General features: G+C 40.8%; 1 protein-coding gene and 1 long non-coding RNA gene across 13 annotated transcripts in view; one reads left to right on the forward strand and one right to left on the reverse strand.

Moving 5' to 3' along the window:
- The window catches only part of Ttc3 (tetratricopeptide repeat domain 3), a 119355-nt gene extending 116829 nt beyond the window's left edge, over positions 1-2526 (forward strand). For all 12 annotated transcript variants that reach the window (XM_078044637.1, XM_078044640.1, XM_078044633.1 and 9 more), the window contains one exon: positions 806-2526. In XM_078044637.1, coding sequence (XP_077900763.1) covers positions 806-877 — 72 coding nt within the window. In that variant the 3' untranslated portion in view covers positions 878-2526. The remainder of the gene's footprint in view (positions 1-805) is intronic.
- Positions 1634-20106, reverse strand: LOC120890385 (uncharacterized). Its single transcript, XR_013437032.1, has 2 exons — positions 19646-20106; positions 1634-5238 (listed from the first exon to the last, which is right to left on the reverse strand). It is a non-coding gene; the product is annotated as an uncharacterized LOC120890385 (long non-coding RNA).
- Positions 20107-20355: the final 249 nt, after the last annotated feature.

The raw sequence follows: 20355 nt of genomic DNA on the forward strand, positions 1-20355 counted from the left end.
TCACGGGTAGAAAAGAGTTGACTTCAGGAACTATAATAGGTACTGAGAGTCAAAGCAATATGAATTCTTTTAAAGATGGTTTATTACATGACTAAATGAATAAACAGTGTAGCACTTTATTAATTTAGTGTACTGTATAAAGGTGGTTTAACATTTTAAAAGAGAAAAACTAAACCTTGTTGGGTCCCTTGTGCTTGACTCTGAGCATTTGTACTGTACTCTTTCTGCTGAGTGAGGACAGATCAGGTCTCTGTTGTGCTGATTTATTCATCCTTGAGAAAGGGATGCATACAGAATACTCACTAATAGGAAATGAGAAAGCCTTCTCCTCCAGATAGGGCATCCTGGCTTGGACTTTGTAGGTTTCCATGCATACTCAGCCATGTTGCAACAGCAGGCTAGCTAAGATCAACAGGGAACATGGCATACAGGCTGGTGGGATGTTTAAGAACCAGGCCAAGACCATGAAGAGGAATGGGCTAACATTTGGGTGATAGGGTCCCAAGAGTCATCAAAATGCTGACCTCCTACAAAACATGGCGACTGGTGCTGAAGAATTGAGACTGGAGCCAGATGTAGTGGAGGACAAGGCCACACAGGGGGCCATATCTGAAGGGGGCTTCCGTAGTTTTATCCATACTCCTGTTCTAAGCAGCATTACTGTCCTTGAGTATTGGGCAGCATTAGGCCCCATCAGATTGCAGGTGACATTAGCCGTGTATGCCAAGGAGACCTGCAGTGCAGGGGAACTAAGACCCCCACATGGTCCTGAAGGCACTGACTGATTTTGTTTTCTTCTTTTCAGTGCTTTAAGCAGTGGCTAAAAGGGCAGAGTAATTGCCCTGCCTGTCGTGATGGTGATCTGTCAGAAGAGTAGTCTGTGTCTACCCTCCAGGACTGGCCAGCCAGGATTGCCTTCCTGCTGCTCTAGGTAGTCACTAAGCGTCACTCACCCACATACCAAGTTGAAATAATGATAATTCCTACTTTCAGTATAAAAAACAAACATTTCTGGCATTCTGTATCACAAAGCCAATCAGTGGAAATCTTTAATTCAGTTGCTATTAGGTAATTTCTCCACTCTGATTCAATATTTCAGTGATAGTCAAATAATGGCTTATCAAATGATGTGTCATCGCATTCTTACATTGTTAGGGCTGTTGTGGAGATCTGTGAGATGGGAGCTTCTTTGGGGAAGTATTGTGAGCACCCCAAAGCAGTTTAAATTATAAGAATTCTTAACCTGGTGAAGTGCCCAGGTTTCCCTTTTGTGTTTGAAAAATCTGTTCCAGTGGCTCTATAACAGAGATGATATTGACCTTTAAAATTTTTTATAAGATTCGATAGTATGAAAATATGCTTACATTTTCCCTCAGAGATACTACATTTTTAAAATGGGCTTAAACAAGTCACATTTTAATAATTTGTACTTGATATTAAAATATTGGCTGATATGGACCAAAAAGATTCACATTTCCTCTTCATGAAATGTCATGTGCTTTTGATTTTCATTTTATTTGTTTTTCCATATATTTTTTTCCCTTCATATGGTAGTAGATTGAATCCTGGGCCTCACAAATGCCAGTCAAGGAAGCTTTCCACCAGTGGGCTACATCCCCAACCACTCCATAGGTTTTTATTTTATTTTTGTTTTTTAATTTTTTTATGATGTAATCTGATATTTGAAAATCAATTGCAAAATTACTTTATTAGTTATCAGCCAAGACTTTCTTACCCCCCAAATCAAGGCCGTGTATTCAACGTACCAACCCCACATTTGAATTTGTTCTTAGAATATGCTGCTGTTCTCATTAGCAGTATTTGGCTCTCTTTGTGAGTCAGTCAGCAAGTGCTTGGATATCTACATCTAGCTCAGTGCTGAGCCCGCACAGACGCTGTATAGACTAGTAACCATCGTTCTCCTTCTTACCCACCCCCAAAAAGAGAAACTTGTGTAATTAGACAATTCTGCGGTGTCTGTGTTACAATTGTTCTGTGTTTTGACATTTGTGTAAAATAATGCATGCAATTTGTACTGTGCCTAAGAACAAAACTGTGACTGCATTAGGAACTATTTAGATTCTTTTAGTGACCTATGGACAGTGGTAAATATGGAAAAGTGAATCCTGGACACATTCCACCTCTCAAACATGAAGGATCAAAAAGTGATTTTCAGTGTGTTCTTCATTCCACTGCAAACTCAGTCAATCACGAGTGTATGGGCAGATTTGGTCACCTTCCTCTGCCTGTGCTCCATGTGAGTTGTGATGTCTTGGTGACGTAGTCCATAGAAGCCCCCTCCTTACTCTGAAGCATTCTCCATCTTGGTCCCTAAAACATTGTCTGCATTTTCATGGCAGTTAAGAGCTGTGCATATTAAAATACACAAGGGACAGTTTGTAGCAACTGGTATGAAGGAGAAAAGCAACTAACAAGTGAGAGAATGTATTCTGTCCTTAACTTCAGAGCCTTGTGAACATGCCTTACATTTGTCCAGTAATTGTCAATAAACAGCATTCTAAAAGACCAGCAGTGCACTGTCATTCTTGCCCATTCTTTCTCAGATAATATTAAAATACATTCTACATGAAAATTCAAGGCCTCCATTCTATGCTAACATTTTAAAAGTGACTTACTTCATTTGGAAAGAACAGCCATGCTACATCTACTAGAACCTGGTTCAAAACTCCTTTGTGCCTAAATAAAACTTGACAAACTCACGTTTACACGATTAACTATTTAAATTTGTGAATTGGATTTTTATGCATAAAGAGTTCACTATTTTAGGCTTAATTAACTGATTTTTCATGTGAATACAAATACACACATATAAGAACCCTGAAGACAATTACATTTCTCAGGATTTTTTTTTTTTTTTGCATCTGGAACTAATGAGGCTGCTTGATTTAATTTATTTTTGAGTATACTCACTGTAAAAGATTAAAGAATGCAAATTTTAAAAATCTAGTGTTTATTCAAGCATATTCAAAGAATTATCAGAACATATTTTTAATCTGTTAACATTCATTTCAGAATAATGTATAACTTAAAGCAGTGGTTATTCTTTTAAAAATAAGGTTATTTTTCTCTACTGAACTGCTTAATTTGTTAAGAATAATGAATAATAAATAAAATCGAAGTGGTACCCAGCACAATATTACTACATTTTTAAGTTAATTTTAAAGATAGTATATACAGTGGAGACAGGTGGTGAGAATGATCAACACATGACATTTGTAGCAATAGAACTAGAATAGAGTAGTTTTCAGTCAGACACCCCTCTGTGAAGGGAACAGGTGGAAGAGACAGTGCAGAGATGGGAATTTCTTTCATCCACATGAGGCTGTCACCCAGGAGACTGAAAGGCAAAGGTAGTCAAGTGATGAGCAGTTTGTTAGAATGAGGACCCCAAACATCTCAGGACCCAGCATGAAAGAAGCACAAAAGATATTTAGGTCTTTTAAACACATTCAATAGGCTTGATTAAAAGGCTTATCTTTAACAGAGTTGGTCCAGTCATGTCTAGTTCCTTTTTATTTTTCTTCTTTATTCTTGACACAGTGAAGACGTCCATATTCCTATGGCCATGTACACTTCAGAGCCTTCCAGGCAAGACCTGCCATGGAAACAAATACTGGAAACTATTTATTTGACAGGGGTGTAGGAGTAGTTTACAAGGCAACAGGCCAGATGTTTTGATTACACTGGTAAACAAAAGTTAGGGGCCCCATGAATCCTGTTATGGAGTTAAATAAATAACAAATATACAAAGTCATCTCAGGTAGTCAGAAGAGTTTTGAAGGAGAAGCAAAGAAAGCACTTAGATTAATAAAATTTTCAAGGGCTTAGCATAGTGCATAGCACAAAAACCCTTGAAAAGGGGGAACTAGTAATTGGTAAGATGAGGGTCTGGAAAGTGCAAAGGGAGAGTTTGATCCTATAAGAAAAAGTTTTGTGAGGTTAGGTCATAGCATTTTCTCAACACAGCCCAGACTGGAATGCAGTTAAGTAGTGAAAAGACCAAGAGGAAATCAGATCATCTCAAAATCATTTTGAAACATAGCCGTGTTCCTGAAATCTTGACTTGAAGGGTAATGTGATTGTAGAGGAAAGGACAGTTTCACATTTGGCTTTCCCAGATTATCTGTACGAGCACTCTTGAATTGGCCTTTCCTATTCAGTTTACAGTCAGAGCCCACCCTCCCCAACTCGGGGTATTTGAACGGACACGTTGGAAGAGCCCAGACAAGGTGATCCCCAGTGAAGAAGCTGTGTACTCCAGACTCCTCAGCTTAGGCTGAGCTTGGGGTGTTCTCATTCATTCTAACATTGCCTTAGCTGTGTGTTGTCTCTTCCTATTCCCCCTTTAACTCCTCACGAAAAAGAAAATATTTAGGGCTGGGGCTGTAGCTCAGTGTGCAGAGTGCTTGCCTAGCATGTGCAAGGCACTGGGTTCAATCCTCAGCATCACATAAAAATAAACACATAAAATAAAGGTATTCTGTCCATCTACAATTACAAAAAAAATTTAAAAAAATATTTAGCAAAGATGCAGAAGTTGAACACCAATAGTCAACTACAAAGTCCTAATGAATCAATCATCAAATCAAAGTGGTCAAACCATCAAGTCAGAAAAAAAAAGTTTTTTTAGCTACATTAAGAATGATTTTAGATATCCCTTGTGGGGAAAAAAAAACATACTTTGATCTCATAGTATATAGAACATCAATTCCAAATGGATCATAGTCCTAAATATGAAAAATAAAATAATGCTGCTCTATAAGAATACAGTTTTCCTTCCCTTGGAATAGACAAAGATTTCTTAGAAAACAAAAAGCACTAGCTGTAAGAATAAAAAGCTGATAAGGTGGATTTTGCTGCAGTTAAGAAGTTACCAAGGGCTGGGGCTGGGGCTCAGTGGCAGAGCGCTTGCTTAGCATGTGTGAGGCGCTGAGTTTGATCCTTAGTACCACATAAAAATAAATAAATAAAGATATTGTGTCTATCTACAGTTAAAAAAAAAAAAAGAACTTACCACTGTTTGTGAAAAAGCAAGCCATTGTATGGAGGAAATGTCAATTCATGCTTCCAAAGAAGAGAAGGCCAATGTCGTGAATAGGCACAGATTTTGAACTGGTGTTTCACAGATATCCAGTTGGCTTATGTGTATTTTGATAGCCAAATTTGTTCACTACCCATCGTCAAGGAAATGTAAGTTACAATCCTAAAATTTAACACCTAGAAAGATACAGTAAGTTGTCTTGAAGTTACCTGGTACTGGTAAGGTGGTTTATCTGCTTCTCATGGAGTTGTTCATCTCTAAGATGTGTGTGAAGGTCTGGGGTGCTGGAGTCAGCTCAGACCAGGCTTCAGAACAAGGGCCAGTTGTTAAATTTTTAGAAATTTTGTGAACCAGTGGTCAAACACAGCTACTATTAAACCGTGAACAATACAAGCAAGCAATTACTTTGTGATTATATAGTTTGTTATGTTTTGGTGCTATTGTTACCTCATCTGTAGAAAGCTTTTAATCAACCATAGTGAGAGTAGTTAAACCCCAGAAATTGGCATATGCTAAACATCAGAGCCTGGCCTGCCTGGAGAATCTGATGAAGCCTGGAATTTTGTCTCTTGGAGAAACAGCTGTCTATAATGCTGCGCGTGTCCTTTGGCCTTACCCTTCACATTTGAATTGATGATTAGGAGACGCACAGACCATTCTGAGATGATTTCTGCAGGATGAGCTCCTCATGGCTCTGGCCAGGGCCTCGCCCCTGCTCTTCTGGAAGTACACTGCTAACCAGGTCTGTCTGGCTCAGGGACCGAGACCTGAAATCTGTTGTGAGACAGCCCTTCACAGTTGCCTGGGAGCCACCATTCCTGGCCCTCTGCCACACCCAACCAAGGTAGACACCCTACCTGCCTCTGGCACCACTGCCCCAGGAGTGGTGCAACTCCCCTAGGCAACTCAGAGTATGTTTCAGGAGTGTGAATAGGAAGACTCCAAGCTGGAGGCGACTCATCTAACCTCCCTGGGAGGGAGGCAGGAAGGGTGGGCTTGAAATCCATCAGTCCCTGGACCTTGCCAAGAGAGCCTCCAAACAGTGCAGTTGGTGTGAATGACCAGGCTTCTGTGGTGGGGCACTTCAAAGAAAACTTTCAACATGCTCCTTTCAACATGCTTTTTTGTGTCAAACAGAGGTGTCATTGTTTTCAGCAAATACCTTGCAACTCAATAAATAAATACCATTCTGTTTTCTAACATTTCCCCCTCCGTTTTTCAGAAGTTATGTATGAAGGCATTTTGCTTAATTCCTTCAGTCCTGTATTTCAGCTTCTATTTATTTGGTGTGATAGAAAGGTCTTAATTTAGATCTCCCTGCCACCACTTCCAAAAAATCTGCCACCAGCTTCAGCTTCGTGTCCTGAAGTGCCACCCCATTCCAGCGGGGTGAGCCAACAGCTTCTGAAAAAAGAAAGCAACTGAACAGATGGACATTGTGCTCCAGACGCTGGCTGCTGCCGTAGCGCCAGCAGGACTCCGGTTTTCACTGAGGTCCTGTTGGAAGCCACATTGCTTTTGCTGTCAGATTCAAAACTACCTCAACCTCTAAACTCCCAGACCTTTGAAAGCTGGGGCATAGATGGCACTTGCTGCTGCTCCTTCCTTGGGACAAATCCTGAGCACATCCTGGGCCTTCCTGCACTGCCTGTGGATATCTCCCCATTCCTCCTCACCCCAGCCATGTACCTCTCTGGGTAGAGGTCCTGGTGTCCTTGACCTCATCCTTGCCCCTTCTCGCTCTCCTCCCAGGGGCCACAGAGCATCCCAGCTCTTCTCCATGGGAGGAAGCCAAACGCCCGGGTCATTGTGATGGACTGATAAACACGTGCACGTGTTCTTCCTCATTCACTCTGGGCAGGCAGTGTTGTAGGTGCCAGAAAAACAACAGGGAACAGAAGAGAAGGAAGGCTGCCATGTCCATCAGGGGAGGCTGAAGTCAAGTATGAGAGTGAAATGACCAAGAAATCCAGAGAAAAGGAGCCAGCAAGGGATGTGGGAGCGCATATACAGTGGGGGAGAGGTCACAACTTTAGACAGGCCAGGGAAGGTAACCACGAGGTGCAGCCTAGAGGAGGGGAGGGAGTGACAGAAGAGGGGTGCTGGGTGGGTAGTGGGGAGCAAGAGCAAAGCCCGCTGGTACTGTAGGAACCACAACTCTTGAGTTGTGGATTATGTATTCCCAGAGGGTGGATAGGGGTGCTTGGGGTGGGGACAGCAACTTAAGACAAGCAATGTGGACACAACTTGCTGGTCAGCCCTCTTTAAACATTAGTTCTGCTTACAGCCTTAGACTCCAGGGACTTGGTCTGGGAGTCAGGCAAAGGGCATTTCTAATGCAGTATCATTGTGTTACAGCAGCTCCTAACTGGGTCACTGCTCCCACCTCTGTCTTCTCAGTGGCTAGTAATCCTGGGCCTGCACTTGGCCATCTGTCCAGGGCAGCAGCCCCCTCACTTCACATCCTCATACCTTGTCTTACCATAGCCCCAGCGAGTCCCCAGACTGTAGCAGCCAACTCCCCTTCCTGTGCTACTGTAGACCAAGACACCTTGACTCTCCTTTCATCCTGCCGCATCCCACTGTGTGGCCTTCAGAAGCTATTCAACATCTAATTTTCCCCTTTCACAATGGAGATTAAATGAATGCTCCTTGTTTGTAGTTGTTCAGTTAACATTTTCCAAAAAACCCAAATAAGAGCCACACACCACAAAACTGTGGTGGCCTCCAAATCTGGTCCCCCCCCTCATCCCCACCTGACCTTCCTCATACCCCCAGCCCAGACTCTACACCTGTCTCCCAACATGATTTTACTAACAGCCATTTCAGGCTCCTGCACTGTTACAAACGTCATGGCACTTTTCCCCCCCAAGTAGCCTATGAAATAGATATTGTTTTTACCCCCATTTAAGATGCAGAAATAAACCTAAATGCTACGTAACTTCCCTTAGGTCATATAACTGGAAATGTCTGAGTCAGGATTTGCACCTACCATGAGTAAACTCCTTGCTCAAGATATTATCTGCAGGCTGCTGCTTCCCCTTTAGCCCAAATCTTCTTGTCCTCCAAGGTACAGCTTGGGTTTTCCTGCTGCAACAAAACCTCAGCTCATGTAGGCAGCAGCAGCCTCAGAACCCAATTCACTGCTGATTGCACCCACACCACAGCTGCTGTGGATATCGCTCCTTCATGCTGCTTCCAGAGGCCACACTATGGTGGCTGATGGATGCTGAAAACAACACTTGCCCACCTGGTTCACTGCTGTCTATTCCAGTTAGGCCAGCTGTTTGCTGTTAGTTTTTCCTGAAGTTTTGGTTGCCTCTTTTTTCTGCCTTTGCTGTCTTTTCTTTGCACCCCTTTTCTCCTAGAACTGCCTTTATTGCTATCCTGAACAGGACCAGATACTTCCTTAAATTCATGCTTTTCTCTCACTTGGGTTACAGCCCTGTATCACTGGAGTACATATTTCAGGGGCTCCAGGAAATACCAACCTTAAGACACAGCAATCGAAACAAGGAGCCCACTGAAATGTGTCAAGTCTCTCTACATCTTGGCTATTCTAATGATATATAATGATATGCAATTGGGGTTCTAGTTTGTGTTTAAGAACTAATGATATTGTACATTTTTCTTGTGTTTATTTGCAATCCATATATCTTTGTGGAAAAGTGTTTAAATCTTTGACTCATCTTAAAAATTGAGTTTCTTTCTTATAATTGAGTTGTAATAACACTTTGTTTTAGATACAAGTTATTTGTTGGATGTATGTTTTGCAACTTTTCTTCAAGTCTGTGGCATAGCATAGGTTTTCATTTTATTAACAGTATTTTAATAGTCTTGAAGTGTTTATTTTTTTATTTTTTTTTAAATATTTATTTATTTATTAGTTTTCAGCGGACACAATCTTTGTTTGTATGTGGTGCTGAGGATCGAACCCCGGCCGCACGCATGCCAAGCGAGGGCGCTACCGCTTGAGCCACATCCCCAGCCCCTTGAAGTGTTTATTTTAACTGATATGATTGTACATTTTTAATGGAGTACAGTATGATATTTTTATATATATATATATATATATATATATACATCATATAATGATCAAATCAGGGCAATTAGCATATATATTACCTTAAGCATTTAGGAACATTCAAAATCCGCTCTTCTAGCTCTTATGAAACATATAATAAATTATTGTTTTTTAAACTATATTTTAGTTGTAGATAGACACGATACCTTTATTTAATTTCTTTTTTTAATTTTATTTTTTAGTTGTAGTTGGACACTTTTATTTCACTTGTTTATTTTTTTTAAGGGAGAGAGAGAGAGAGAAAGAATTTTAATATTTATTTTTTAGTTATCGGCGGACACAACATCTTTGTTTGTATGTGGTGCTGAGGATTAAACCCGGGCAGCACGGCATGCCAGGCGAGCGCACTACCGCTTGAGCCACATCCCCAGCCCGTCACTTGTTTATTTTTATGTGGTGCTGGGGATCCAACCCAGGGTCTTGCACATGCGAGGTGAGTGCCCTACCACTGAGCCACAACCCCAGCCCTATTTTCTTTTTATTTATTTATTTAGGTTCAGGGGTTGAACCCAGGGGCACTCAACCACTGAGCCACATTCCCAGTCCCCTTTATTTTGTTTGTAGATGGACACAATGGCTTTATTTATTTATTTATTTATTTTTTGTGGTGCTGAGGATTGAACCCAGTGCCTCACATGTGCAAGACAGGCGCTTTACCATTTAGCTGTAGTCCTAGCACTCCCAGCCCTTTTAATTTTTTTTTTTAGACACAGGGTCTCACTGAGTGGCTTAGTGCTTCACTTTTGCTGAGGCTAGCTTTTAACTCTTGATCCTCCTGCATCAGCCTCCTGAGTTGGGATTACAGGCATGTGCCACTGCACTGGCCTTTTCTGCCATATTTTTAATTAATCATATTTCTTTTTAATTCCATATTACCCATTTATTAGTTGTTTTTAAAAATTTTATAGTTCATTTAGGATTTATAATATTCACCATTAGCTATCTTCAAGTAATGTTGTAGTAGCCTCCTTACAGCATAACAATCTTAGAACTATGTACTTCCATTTCCCATTTTCCATCTCCTGTTCTTTACGTTGCTGTCATCATATATTTTAATTCAGTAGATTTTATAAACCCTATAATACTTTGCAATTTTTTATTTAAACAATTAAATTTTGTAACAACTTTATTGCAATATAACTTACATATTACATAATTCACTCATTTAAAGCATATAATTTAATGTTTTTTCACATGTTCACGGAGTTCTGCAGCAATCACAATTTTAGAATATTTTCATTACTTCAAAAAGAAACTTTTTGTTTTCTAACAGACACCCCACATCTTCTGTCTTCCTAGATGCTAGATCGCCACTGAGCTACTTGCTTTTGTGATTACCTGTTTTCCCATAGCATAATGCTTTCAGGGTTCATCCATGTTGTAGCATTACCAGTACTTCATTTCTTGTTATTACTGAATAATAGTTCATTGTATGGACAGGCCACATTTTCCTTATCCATTCATCAGTTGGACATTTTGTCTGTTCCTATTTTTTATTTTCATGAATAATGCTGGGCTGTTATATTTAAGTTTTGGGGTGAAGATAGGTTTTCATTTTTTTGAGCACATAACTTGCAGTGGAATCACTGGGTCATGTGTCAGTTCTGTGTTTAATTTTTTAGACTGTTTTCCAAAGTAGCTGCACCACTTTGCATTCCCACCAGGAATTCATAGATTTCCATCTTCTCTGTGTCCTCATTAACACTTGCCATTATCCACCTTTTAACTTTTTTCCATCTTTACAGGTGTGAAGTGGTGTCTCGTTGTGTTTTTGATTTGCATTTCTCTGATAGTTGATGATATCATAATAATCTCTTAAAGGTATTTTTAAAATAGAAAAAAACCCCTCATATATTTATCAATATATGTTGCATTTCCAGTATTCTTTTTTCTTTATGTAGATGCTAATTTCCATCTGGTATTACTTTTCTTCTCTTTGAAGGACTTCTATTAACATTTTTTATGACTCACATTTGCTCATAATGGATTCTTTCAGCTGTTGAATGTATTTCTGGTGAGTGTAAGGTCCAGATTGACAGCTTGTCACTTTCCATATTCTTAATGTATTTGCTCCGCTGTCTTTGGGACCATGTTATTTCCAGTGCAAGTCTCCAGCCATTCTTGTCTATCTTTGTCATGTGCCCTTTTGCTCTGACCACTTAAGATTCTTCTCCTTGTCAATGGTTTTGAGCAATTTGATTATGATGTGCATCAATGTAGTTTCTAGTGCTTAGTGTTCAATGGGTGTCTTGAATTTGTGGATTTGATTTTCATCAAATAAAATTCTCAGGCATGTTTTTTTTTTGTCCTTCCTTTCTTGTGTCCAGTTACACAGGCACATCATGCTATTTGAGTCATCTTGCTGTTCAGTTATGATTTGTTCATATTTTTAGTTGCTTTTCTGTCTGTTTCATTTTGGACCATTTCCTTTGCTGTGTTTAGAATTCCCTGTTGCTGGACATGGTGGTGCTACTCAGGAGGCTGAGGTAAGAGGATTGCAAGTTTGAGGCCAGCTTCAGCAATTTAGACAATTAAAAAAGGGCTGGGAATGTAGCTCAGTGGTATAGCATTGCTGGGTTCAATCCCCACTTCCAGAAAAAAAAGAGAAGAAACTTCAAAATTTTTCTTCCTATAATACTGATCTTCTGTTAGTCTCACCAAGGGCATTTTCATCTCAGACATTATTTTTTAACTCTAGAATCGGTCTTTCCAATATTCTATGTTGGTCCTTAATGTTCTTGACATTTCTTTACCTTCTTAAACATACAGAATATGGTTGTAATAACTTTTTTTTTTTTTTTTGGTCCTGGGGATTTATTCCAGGTTGCTGTACCACTGAGCTATTTTTATTTTTTACTTTGAAACAAGGGCTCACTGAGTTGTCAAGGCTTGTCTCAAACCTGTGAACCTCCTGCCTCAGCCTCCTGAGTCCCTCAGATTACAGGCATGTGCTACAATACCTGGCAGGTTATAATAACTTTTAATGTCCTTTCTACTGAGACTATCATCTATGTTCTTGTATGTTTCTATTGATTTTTTCATCATTATTTCCCTGTTTTGCATGTCTGGTAATTTGTTATTGAATGCCAGATAATGTAACTTTGATAGTATATTTAGGGGAAATTATACTTTCACATGGCAGAGAAGGGGTGGGTTTAACTTAACCTTACCTGATGCTCAGAGATCCAAGAAACCCTGCTGACACCTGGGTTGCATTCCATACAGCATGTAACACGCCTCCCACTTAGAAAATAAGATCTCACAAACAAACAGTGAGTAAATGAATGCAATGTGTTTACGTTCTTACTTCAAAGACAAAGGAAAATACTTTTGTATTTTTTTAGACAATTAAAAAAGGGCTGGGGATGTAGCTCAGTGGTATAGCATTGCTGGGTTCAATCCCCACTTCCAGGAAAAAAAAAAAAAAAGAAACTTCAAAATTTTTCTTTAAAAACTTTTGCTGTTTTTATCTTAAATGCTCAAAGGATTCTAGATTGTGTTTAAGTTCTGCAATCAAACTCTCTTGCTTCTAACACTTTCCCCCCAGGGCACACTTTTAAAAAGGTAGGCATTTTCTGACTGAGGACGTCTGTGCTTGTCAGGTCAGCCTGACCGCCCAGATGCAGGTCATTAAGCAGTCTAGAGCTGCTGCCCCGGTATCTGAGCCTGCTCCGTCTTGACAGGGCTGCCAGTGTGAGCCTTCATTTACGGTGAAGGGCTTCAGGGGGTGGAGGAGAGGAAAATGATTGTACACAATGGAATCTGCAGCTGGCCTCCAAGTTTCTGCTGCCTTGAACCAAGCCTTTTAGTATGTGCCAGCCTGCAGACATGGAGCACAACAGGGGCCTTGCCTCACCTTTCCATCCTGAGGGAGCAGCCACAGACAGCTGGGGAAGGAGAGGAAGGGAAAGGCTGGGGGATCCAGCCGAGGGAGCCGGCCCTGGTCCTTACTTCTCACTTGACTTCCTCTTTGCCCCACCTTAGCTCTGTTACTCCCTAGGATGTCAGGAGGGAGCTGTGCTGTGGCTGGTGGTGGGACCCACAGAGCAGCCCCAAAGTGTGTTAACTTGAAGACACAGAGCCAGGTCCTCAGCCACATCCTGCCAGGACAATTCTGGCATGGAGACAGAGAGGAAGAGCTTGCAAACCACTTCCCTACCTACCATATAAAGGGACGAAGTGAGACCAGAGCTCAGATACATAGACAAAACTCTGGAAACTCTTGGGGTGCCTCTTGCCAGTGATCACCACACTGATCCTAAAAATAGCCTATTCCAAGGAAGTGAGTAGAGGAGAAAGGGGCTGCAGTTGTTTTTCAGGTCTTCTGCTCATACGAGACTAGCTGTGTACACCCACAGTTCTTGCCATCAAGTCCTGAGAGCGTGTGTGCTGAAGTAGAGGAGGGTGGACAGACCATCACTGACTGGCTCTGGGCTGACGGACCCCAGAAGCTGGCAGCATCCACACACGGGACCTTAAAACGAATAGAAACCATTGGCATCTCAATACTGGGGTCCTGGCCAACTAATGCTAGACTTATTCACTCCCCGTTTTTTACTGCTGCGTTTCCCCACAGCCTGAAATTCAGCATGGGTTGGTGGGAAGACACTGAATACTGAAGGGAAGCCAACGTGAATCTAACATTTGGCTGATAGTTTCTATCTAATGAGTGTTAAGTTTGGATGTGAGGAGTCCTGCAGAAGCTCACGTGAGGCAATGGGAGGGAGTTTGAAGGAGAAATGATTGGCTCATAATAGCCTTAACCTCATCAGTGAATTAATTAATCCCCAATGGGATTAACTGAGTGGTAACTGGAGGCAGGTGAAGTGTGGCTAGAGGAAGTTTATTGGGGGCGGGACCTTGGCTATATATTTTGTATCTGGAGAGTGGAGTCTCTCTGTTTTCTGATCATCATGTGAGCCCCTTCCCTCTGCCACACCCTTCCACCATGATTTCCTGCCTCCCCGTGAGCTCTGAGGAATAGAGCCTGCTCTCTGGACTAAGACCTCTGAAACTGTGAGCCCTCAAAAAGCCTCTCCTCATCTAATGTTGTTCTGGTTGGGTCTTTTAGTCACAGTGGCCAAACAGCATCACTTTGGGCCCGACATTGGGCTGAGTGCAGTATGTGGGTAATTCCTGGATCACCTAAGTGTAGTGTGATCCAGGAATTAAGTGTCTGAAATGGCTCTCTTTTCTCATCAGGCCCTTGAAGTGTTCAGATGATGTCACCCAGCAGTCATAGTTTGCAGAGCCTCTGAGAGCTTGTGTGACTTCAGATCATCTGCGGATCTGAGTCCTTCGTCCTGGATCAGTGGTTTTTGACTGTGGCTACCCATGATAATCCCTGGGAGCATTTAAGTATCCTACGACCAGCTCACATTCCCAGATGGACTAGATCAGACTCTTTTCAGGATTAGATTCATGCTACCAAATGAATCGTGGTCTCCCTCATTTGTAACCATATTTAGAGATTAGGTTGTTAATGAGGTAATTAAGTGTTACGATTTGGAGCTGGAATGTCCCTCAAAGGCTCTTGTGTGGAAGGCTTGGTTTCCAGTGCAGAAATGTTCAGAGGTGGGGTTTGGCGACGTGAGTGGATCTTGAGGATTCTGACCCCATCAATGAATGAATCCACTGGCAGGTCTATAATTGGATGGATTATTGGGAGGTGATGGAGACTGCTGTAGGAGTAGGTCACAGGGGGTGTGTCCTGGAAGGGTACATTTTATCCCTGGCACCTTCCTCACTCTCTGCTTCCTGGCCACCCTGAGGTGAGCAGCTCTGCTCTGCCATGCGCCCCCACCAGCCTCACCATGGGCTGAAACCCTGAGCCCATCATGAAATCTTTCCTCCTTTTAAATTGTGTCAGCTGTTTTGTCACTGCAACAAAAAGCTAAGTAACACATTACGGTAAATAAGGACATAGCGTGGGACCTAATCCCATAGGACTGGTTTCCCTCTGAGAAGAGGAAGAGATACTAGAAGCCACATAGATACACAACCAGAAAGTGGCCAAAAGAGGGTAGGAATCCACCTGCTGACCCTTGCCTCCAACTGCCAGCCTCCAGAACTATAAGGAATGAGTTCTGTTCTTTAAGCTGCCCAGTCTATGATGTTCTTTACGGCAGCCCTGCCAAAGTAACACAATCTGCCATCAGCACTTTTCCTTTTTCCAAATAACTCTGGCTATTCTAGGTCTTTTGCTTTTCCAAATACAAATTTAGAAGCAGGTTATCATTTTCTACATAAAGCTTACTGGTGGTTTTGGGATTGCATGGATCTATAGATCAACTTTGGAAAAACAGGCACCTTAACAATATTGTGTTGATAAACACAATATTTAGATAATTTTAAATTTCTCTCATCAAAGTTGTAGTTTTCAAACTGGTCTTTTAAGTCTTTCATTAAATGTATTCCTAATTATTTTAAGTATTTATGTATTTTTTAATTTTTTTTTTTAGTTTTAGACACACAATATCTTTATTTTATTTATTTTTATGTGGTACTGAGGATTGAACCCAGAGCCTCACAAGTGCTAGGTGAGTGTTCTACCACTGAACCACAACCCCAGCCCAGTATTTATATTGTTACTACTGGAAACACTGTTTTTAAACTAGTACGCAGAAATATCATTTTTGTGACCTTGTATCTTTAATTTTGATAAATCCTGTTTATTTTTAGAATCTTCTATGTGGACAGTCATGTGAACAAAAAGAGAAACTTTTTCTATTTCCCTTCCAATCTTTGTGTCTTCTGTTCTATTGACTTAACTTATTGAATAGGATCTCCAGTATAAAATGTTCTTGCCTGGTCCCCAGTTGTAGGGGAATACGTTTAGTCTTTCATTATTAAGTATGCTACCAGTAGGGCTGGGGCTGAGCCTCAATGGTAGATCACTCCTCTCCCACGTGTGAAGCCTTAGGTTCGCTCCTCAGCACTATATAAATAAAGGCATTGTGTCCATCTACAACTAAAAAAATTTTTTTTAAATGTTAGCTGTAGGTAGATACCTTTTTGCCCAACTAGGAGTTTCTATAATGTTTCTACCTTTGGGAGCTTTTAGTTAGTTTGTTCTGAGACGGGGTCTCACTGTGTTGCCCAGGCTGGTCTCAAACTTTGGGCTCAAGAGATCCTTCCAGCTCAGCTTCCCAAGTGCTGGGATTAGAGGTGCAAGCCACTGAGTTCAGCTGTAGAGGTTTTAAAAATCATTGGTCCTAAATTTTTTTCAGATTTTCAGTGATCAGCCAGTTTTTGTTTTATTAATATGGTAAGTCACATTGATGTTCTTGTTCTTTTTTCTTTTCCTTTGCTGTGCTGAGGATCAAAGAGCCTCTGGGAGGCTCAGAGCTCTACCACTGAGCTATACCCTCGACCCCTTGATGGATTTTCTTTTTTGATTTTTTCTTTTCCCCTCACTATTGGGGTGCTATACCACTCAGCTATATCCCCAGCCCTTTTTATTTTTTATTTTCACATAGGGTCTCGCTCAATTACCCAAGCTGGCCTCAAACTTGTGATCCTCCCGCCTTAGCCCCTGCAGTCGCTGGGATTGCAAATGTTCCACCATGCCTGGGATTTTCCTTGTTAGAATGTCATCATCAGGATGTGGTGTCATGGATTTGGGGCCTTATAAAGTTAGTTGCAGTGTCCCCTTCACCTCTGGTTTCTGAAATAATTTACATTACTTCATTAGATGTTTCATAATTTAGATTTTTATGAGACAGTTTTTCAATGAATTTAATATATAGGATTATTTCAATTTTTCATTTCTTTTTGAGTCAGTTATGACAATTTATCAGAGAATGTTTAGTTCATTTAAATTGTTGAATTTGTTGAAATCAGATGTTTGCTCATTATCCTTTTAGTATCTCTAGGTATTTAACCTCAGGTGTTTCTCATTCTACTATTCATTATTTGTATTCAATCTTTTTTCTTCCTACTATTGCCAATTTATCAATTTTACTAATCTTTTCAAGGAACAAAGTTGTAACTTTGTTAACTTTTTCTAATATTGTTCTTCTTTTTTTAGTTTCTTGGATCATTGATTTTTAAACTCATGTTTTTTACATTATATTCACATAAAATTACACATTTCCCTTTGAAGAATGCCTTAGCTTCAACTTACACATTTTGATATTTTGTGTTTTCCTTTTCATTCAGTTAAAAATATTTTCTGACTCAAAAAGAAATGAACAATTGAAATAATCCTATATAGTAAGTTAAAGGAGGCTCTCTATTCACAGGCTCCCTGGCACAGTCCTCACAGAGGTTGCCAGAGGGAGGATCAAGTGGATAAGGGGTCTTGGGCATGTGCCTCAGGTCTGGCAGCATGGGCTTTGGGGCTGACTGCTGGGCAGGGATAAGCCACAGATGTCCCCTGCTTGTCTACACAGGAGAGGTAAGGGCTATAGCAGCTGTAGCAGACCACCACACTTAGTGCCTTAAAACGGCAGGAATGTTCTTTCTTTCTTACAGTTCTGGAGACCTGAAGTCATTCATTGTCACCAGGTTGAAATCGAGGTGTCTGCAGGGCCAGGATCCCTCAGGAAGTTCCCAGAGGGAGTCCATCTGATGCTCACTTGTTACATTTTCTGGTGGTGCTACCAATCCTTGACTGTATGGTGGCCGTCTTGCTCTGGTTTTCATGGTGAGTCTGTCAAGTCTCTCTGCTCCACCTGCGCCTTTTCCCCTGGGTGTGCCGCTTCTCCCTCTGCCTCCATCTCGGGAGGTTATGTGTGATTGTGTCAGGGACTGCCCTGAATCCTCAGCTTATGGTCTGGAACTTCATCATAGCTGCAAAGACTCTTCTTTCAAATCGGGTAATATTCCAGGGGTTAGCACCTGATGTCTTAAGTTCCAGGGGTTAGCACCTGATGTCTTTGGAGTTGTTATTCAGCCTTCCTGCAGAGGTCAGTGAGATAAGGCCAAGGAGGAGGATGTTCAACAGGACATAATCCCGAGACCCATACCCTCAGGGGCCTGATGAGACTCACCTGGGGCAAGGAAGTCTAGGGGCCCTGCCAACTAGTAGATGGTCCTGGGAAGGGGGGAGGATTTTTCTTAGGGGGCTCATTCTTTGTGGTTTCACCAGTGGGATTCAAAACCTTGTCCAAGAGGGAAGCAACTTTGGAGCAAACTCAGAGTCCCCCAAGGAATTCAGGGCTGCAGAAGCACAGGTGTGAGGCAGGAGTTGTGAGAAAAGGCGGAGGAGGAAAAGGCAGCTCCAAGGTGTAACATTTCTCAGCATGGGTGGTGCCGCACCTCTGGCCCTGGGCTAGATGTTATGGAGCCATCCGAGGATGCTTTGGTTGAAGATGACCTGGGATCCAGAGTCCCACTAAGCTCAGCTAACATCAGTCCATCAATGTGAACTCATATATGATTTCAAGATTTTTCAAATAACTACTTAAGTAAAAATAGACAGGTAAAACAAATTTTAACAATATATTTCATTTAACCTAGTATATCTAAAATATTTTCTGAACTTATATACTTGAACTTAAATCAATGTAAAAATCATTAATGAGGTAGACTGTACTCTTTTTTTGTCCCAGGTCTAGACCAACCAGAGCAGCCAGCCACATTTCACGTGCTCAATAGCCATAGGTGGCTAGTGACCCACGGCTGCCCTATTTGGCAGTATCAGTTGAGGCCCTCACTCCATTTTATGTACAAAACTGAGTATCTTAGGAATTTTAATGTACTTGAAGGTACCAGGAATGCTGGTATCATACAAGTAGAGGCTTGAGACTTGATTGTATTTCTGATTTTTCTGAACTTTACCAAGATCTGTTCATTCTCCTGTTTAAAGTGTTTGAGTCCCCAACACACAACACCCATCTGAATAAACTATGTTGGTCACTATGCACATGATAAAATTCTGTCTGTGGGCTCACACACTAAGAGCTTCACTATTGTATTCTAGAAGCTTCTAGTGTACGTGCCTGCCAGAGAATCAACCTACTGAAGCACATGTTCCTTTATTTCTTCTTTATATCATAGTGTAGTATTATGTCGATTTCTAAAATTTATGTGCGAAGGTGGCTTATATTATGCATTAGCTTAATATTAGGTTATTATAAGAGGTAGTTAAATGTTACTAAATTAATATTTGGCTATTGTTAAAATGAAATGACAGTTATAAGTAAAAATATTAGAAATACTAGTTATAAAAATGCTGGGGGCAAGGGAAGGCTGTTGGAGGACATTTAGCAGAGGAAGGGATCTGGATTGAGGTTTTAAATCTCTTTATCTCTTTAAGAGACAACTGGTCTCTATTATAGGTATAGAGAAAAATAGTTTGCTCTTTGATTAGTTTTTCATGTCAAAGCCACATCAAACATTCTTAAAGTGTGGAAAACCTGAGATGCCTTCAGATTATTTTACAAGGCTTAGTCCTCCCAGCAAAGATCTCCCACCATGTAGGATGACTTTTTAAATGCCATTTTTTTCTTAATAAGTCAAATATTTATTTTTAAATATCAGATCTTTACTCTTACCCATTTGCAATTCAATTCCTGGTCTTGATCTAATTACATCTTCTGAGTTCCCTCTGTTGAAGATTTCCCTCTAAGTCCTTTAAAGTATGGTGGAGCCATTAATGATTTACCTAAAGATTCAAAGAATATTATAGTGTTATAATGAAATGATTTCTAGTTATACAACAATGTGCTTCATAGGAAACTATATTCTATGCTGCTTTTAATCTTTCTTTCTTTCTTTTTGGTACTAGGAATTGAAACAGGGTGATTTGCCACTGAGCTTTATCCCCATCCCCATTTTTTTTTTTTCTTGTGAGACAGGGTCTTGCTAAATTCCTGAGGCTGGTCTCAAACTTGTAATTTTCCTGCCTTGGTCTTTTGAGCTGGGGTTACATGAGTGCACTGCTGAGCCTAGCACCTGCCTTCTTATCTTTCTCAATACCAGTAAAAATAAAGAGAACCCCTTAGCTGGGAATTCATCTCGGTGGCAAAGAACCCGCAGTGGTAAAGCATATGTGAGTCCCCAAGTTCAGTTGCCCTGCACTGCAAAACCAAACCAAACCTCATTAGTTGGAATGTAATAACTAGTAAGACAAAATGAAATTTATTTTTAGGATATTACAAATATAAATTTAGAAGTTTGAAGGCCCTTTAGCTAAGTTTCTTTCCGCCCCCCCCCCTTTCCTGTAACTTTCTGTGTTGTTTACAGTCTCTCACCTTCAACTGAG

The sequence above is a fragment of the Ictidomys tridecemlineatus genome, chromosome 3 (genome assembly GCF_052094955.1).
Source record: "Ictidomys tridecemlineatus isolate mIctTri1 chromosome 3, mIctTri1.hap1, whole genome shotgun sequence".
NCBI classification, from domain to species: Eukaryota; Metazoa; Chordata; class Mammalia; order Rodentia; family Sciuridae; genus Ictidomys; species Ictidomys tridecemlineatus.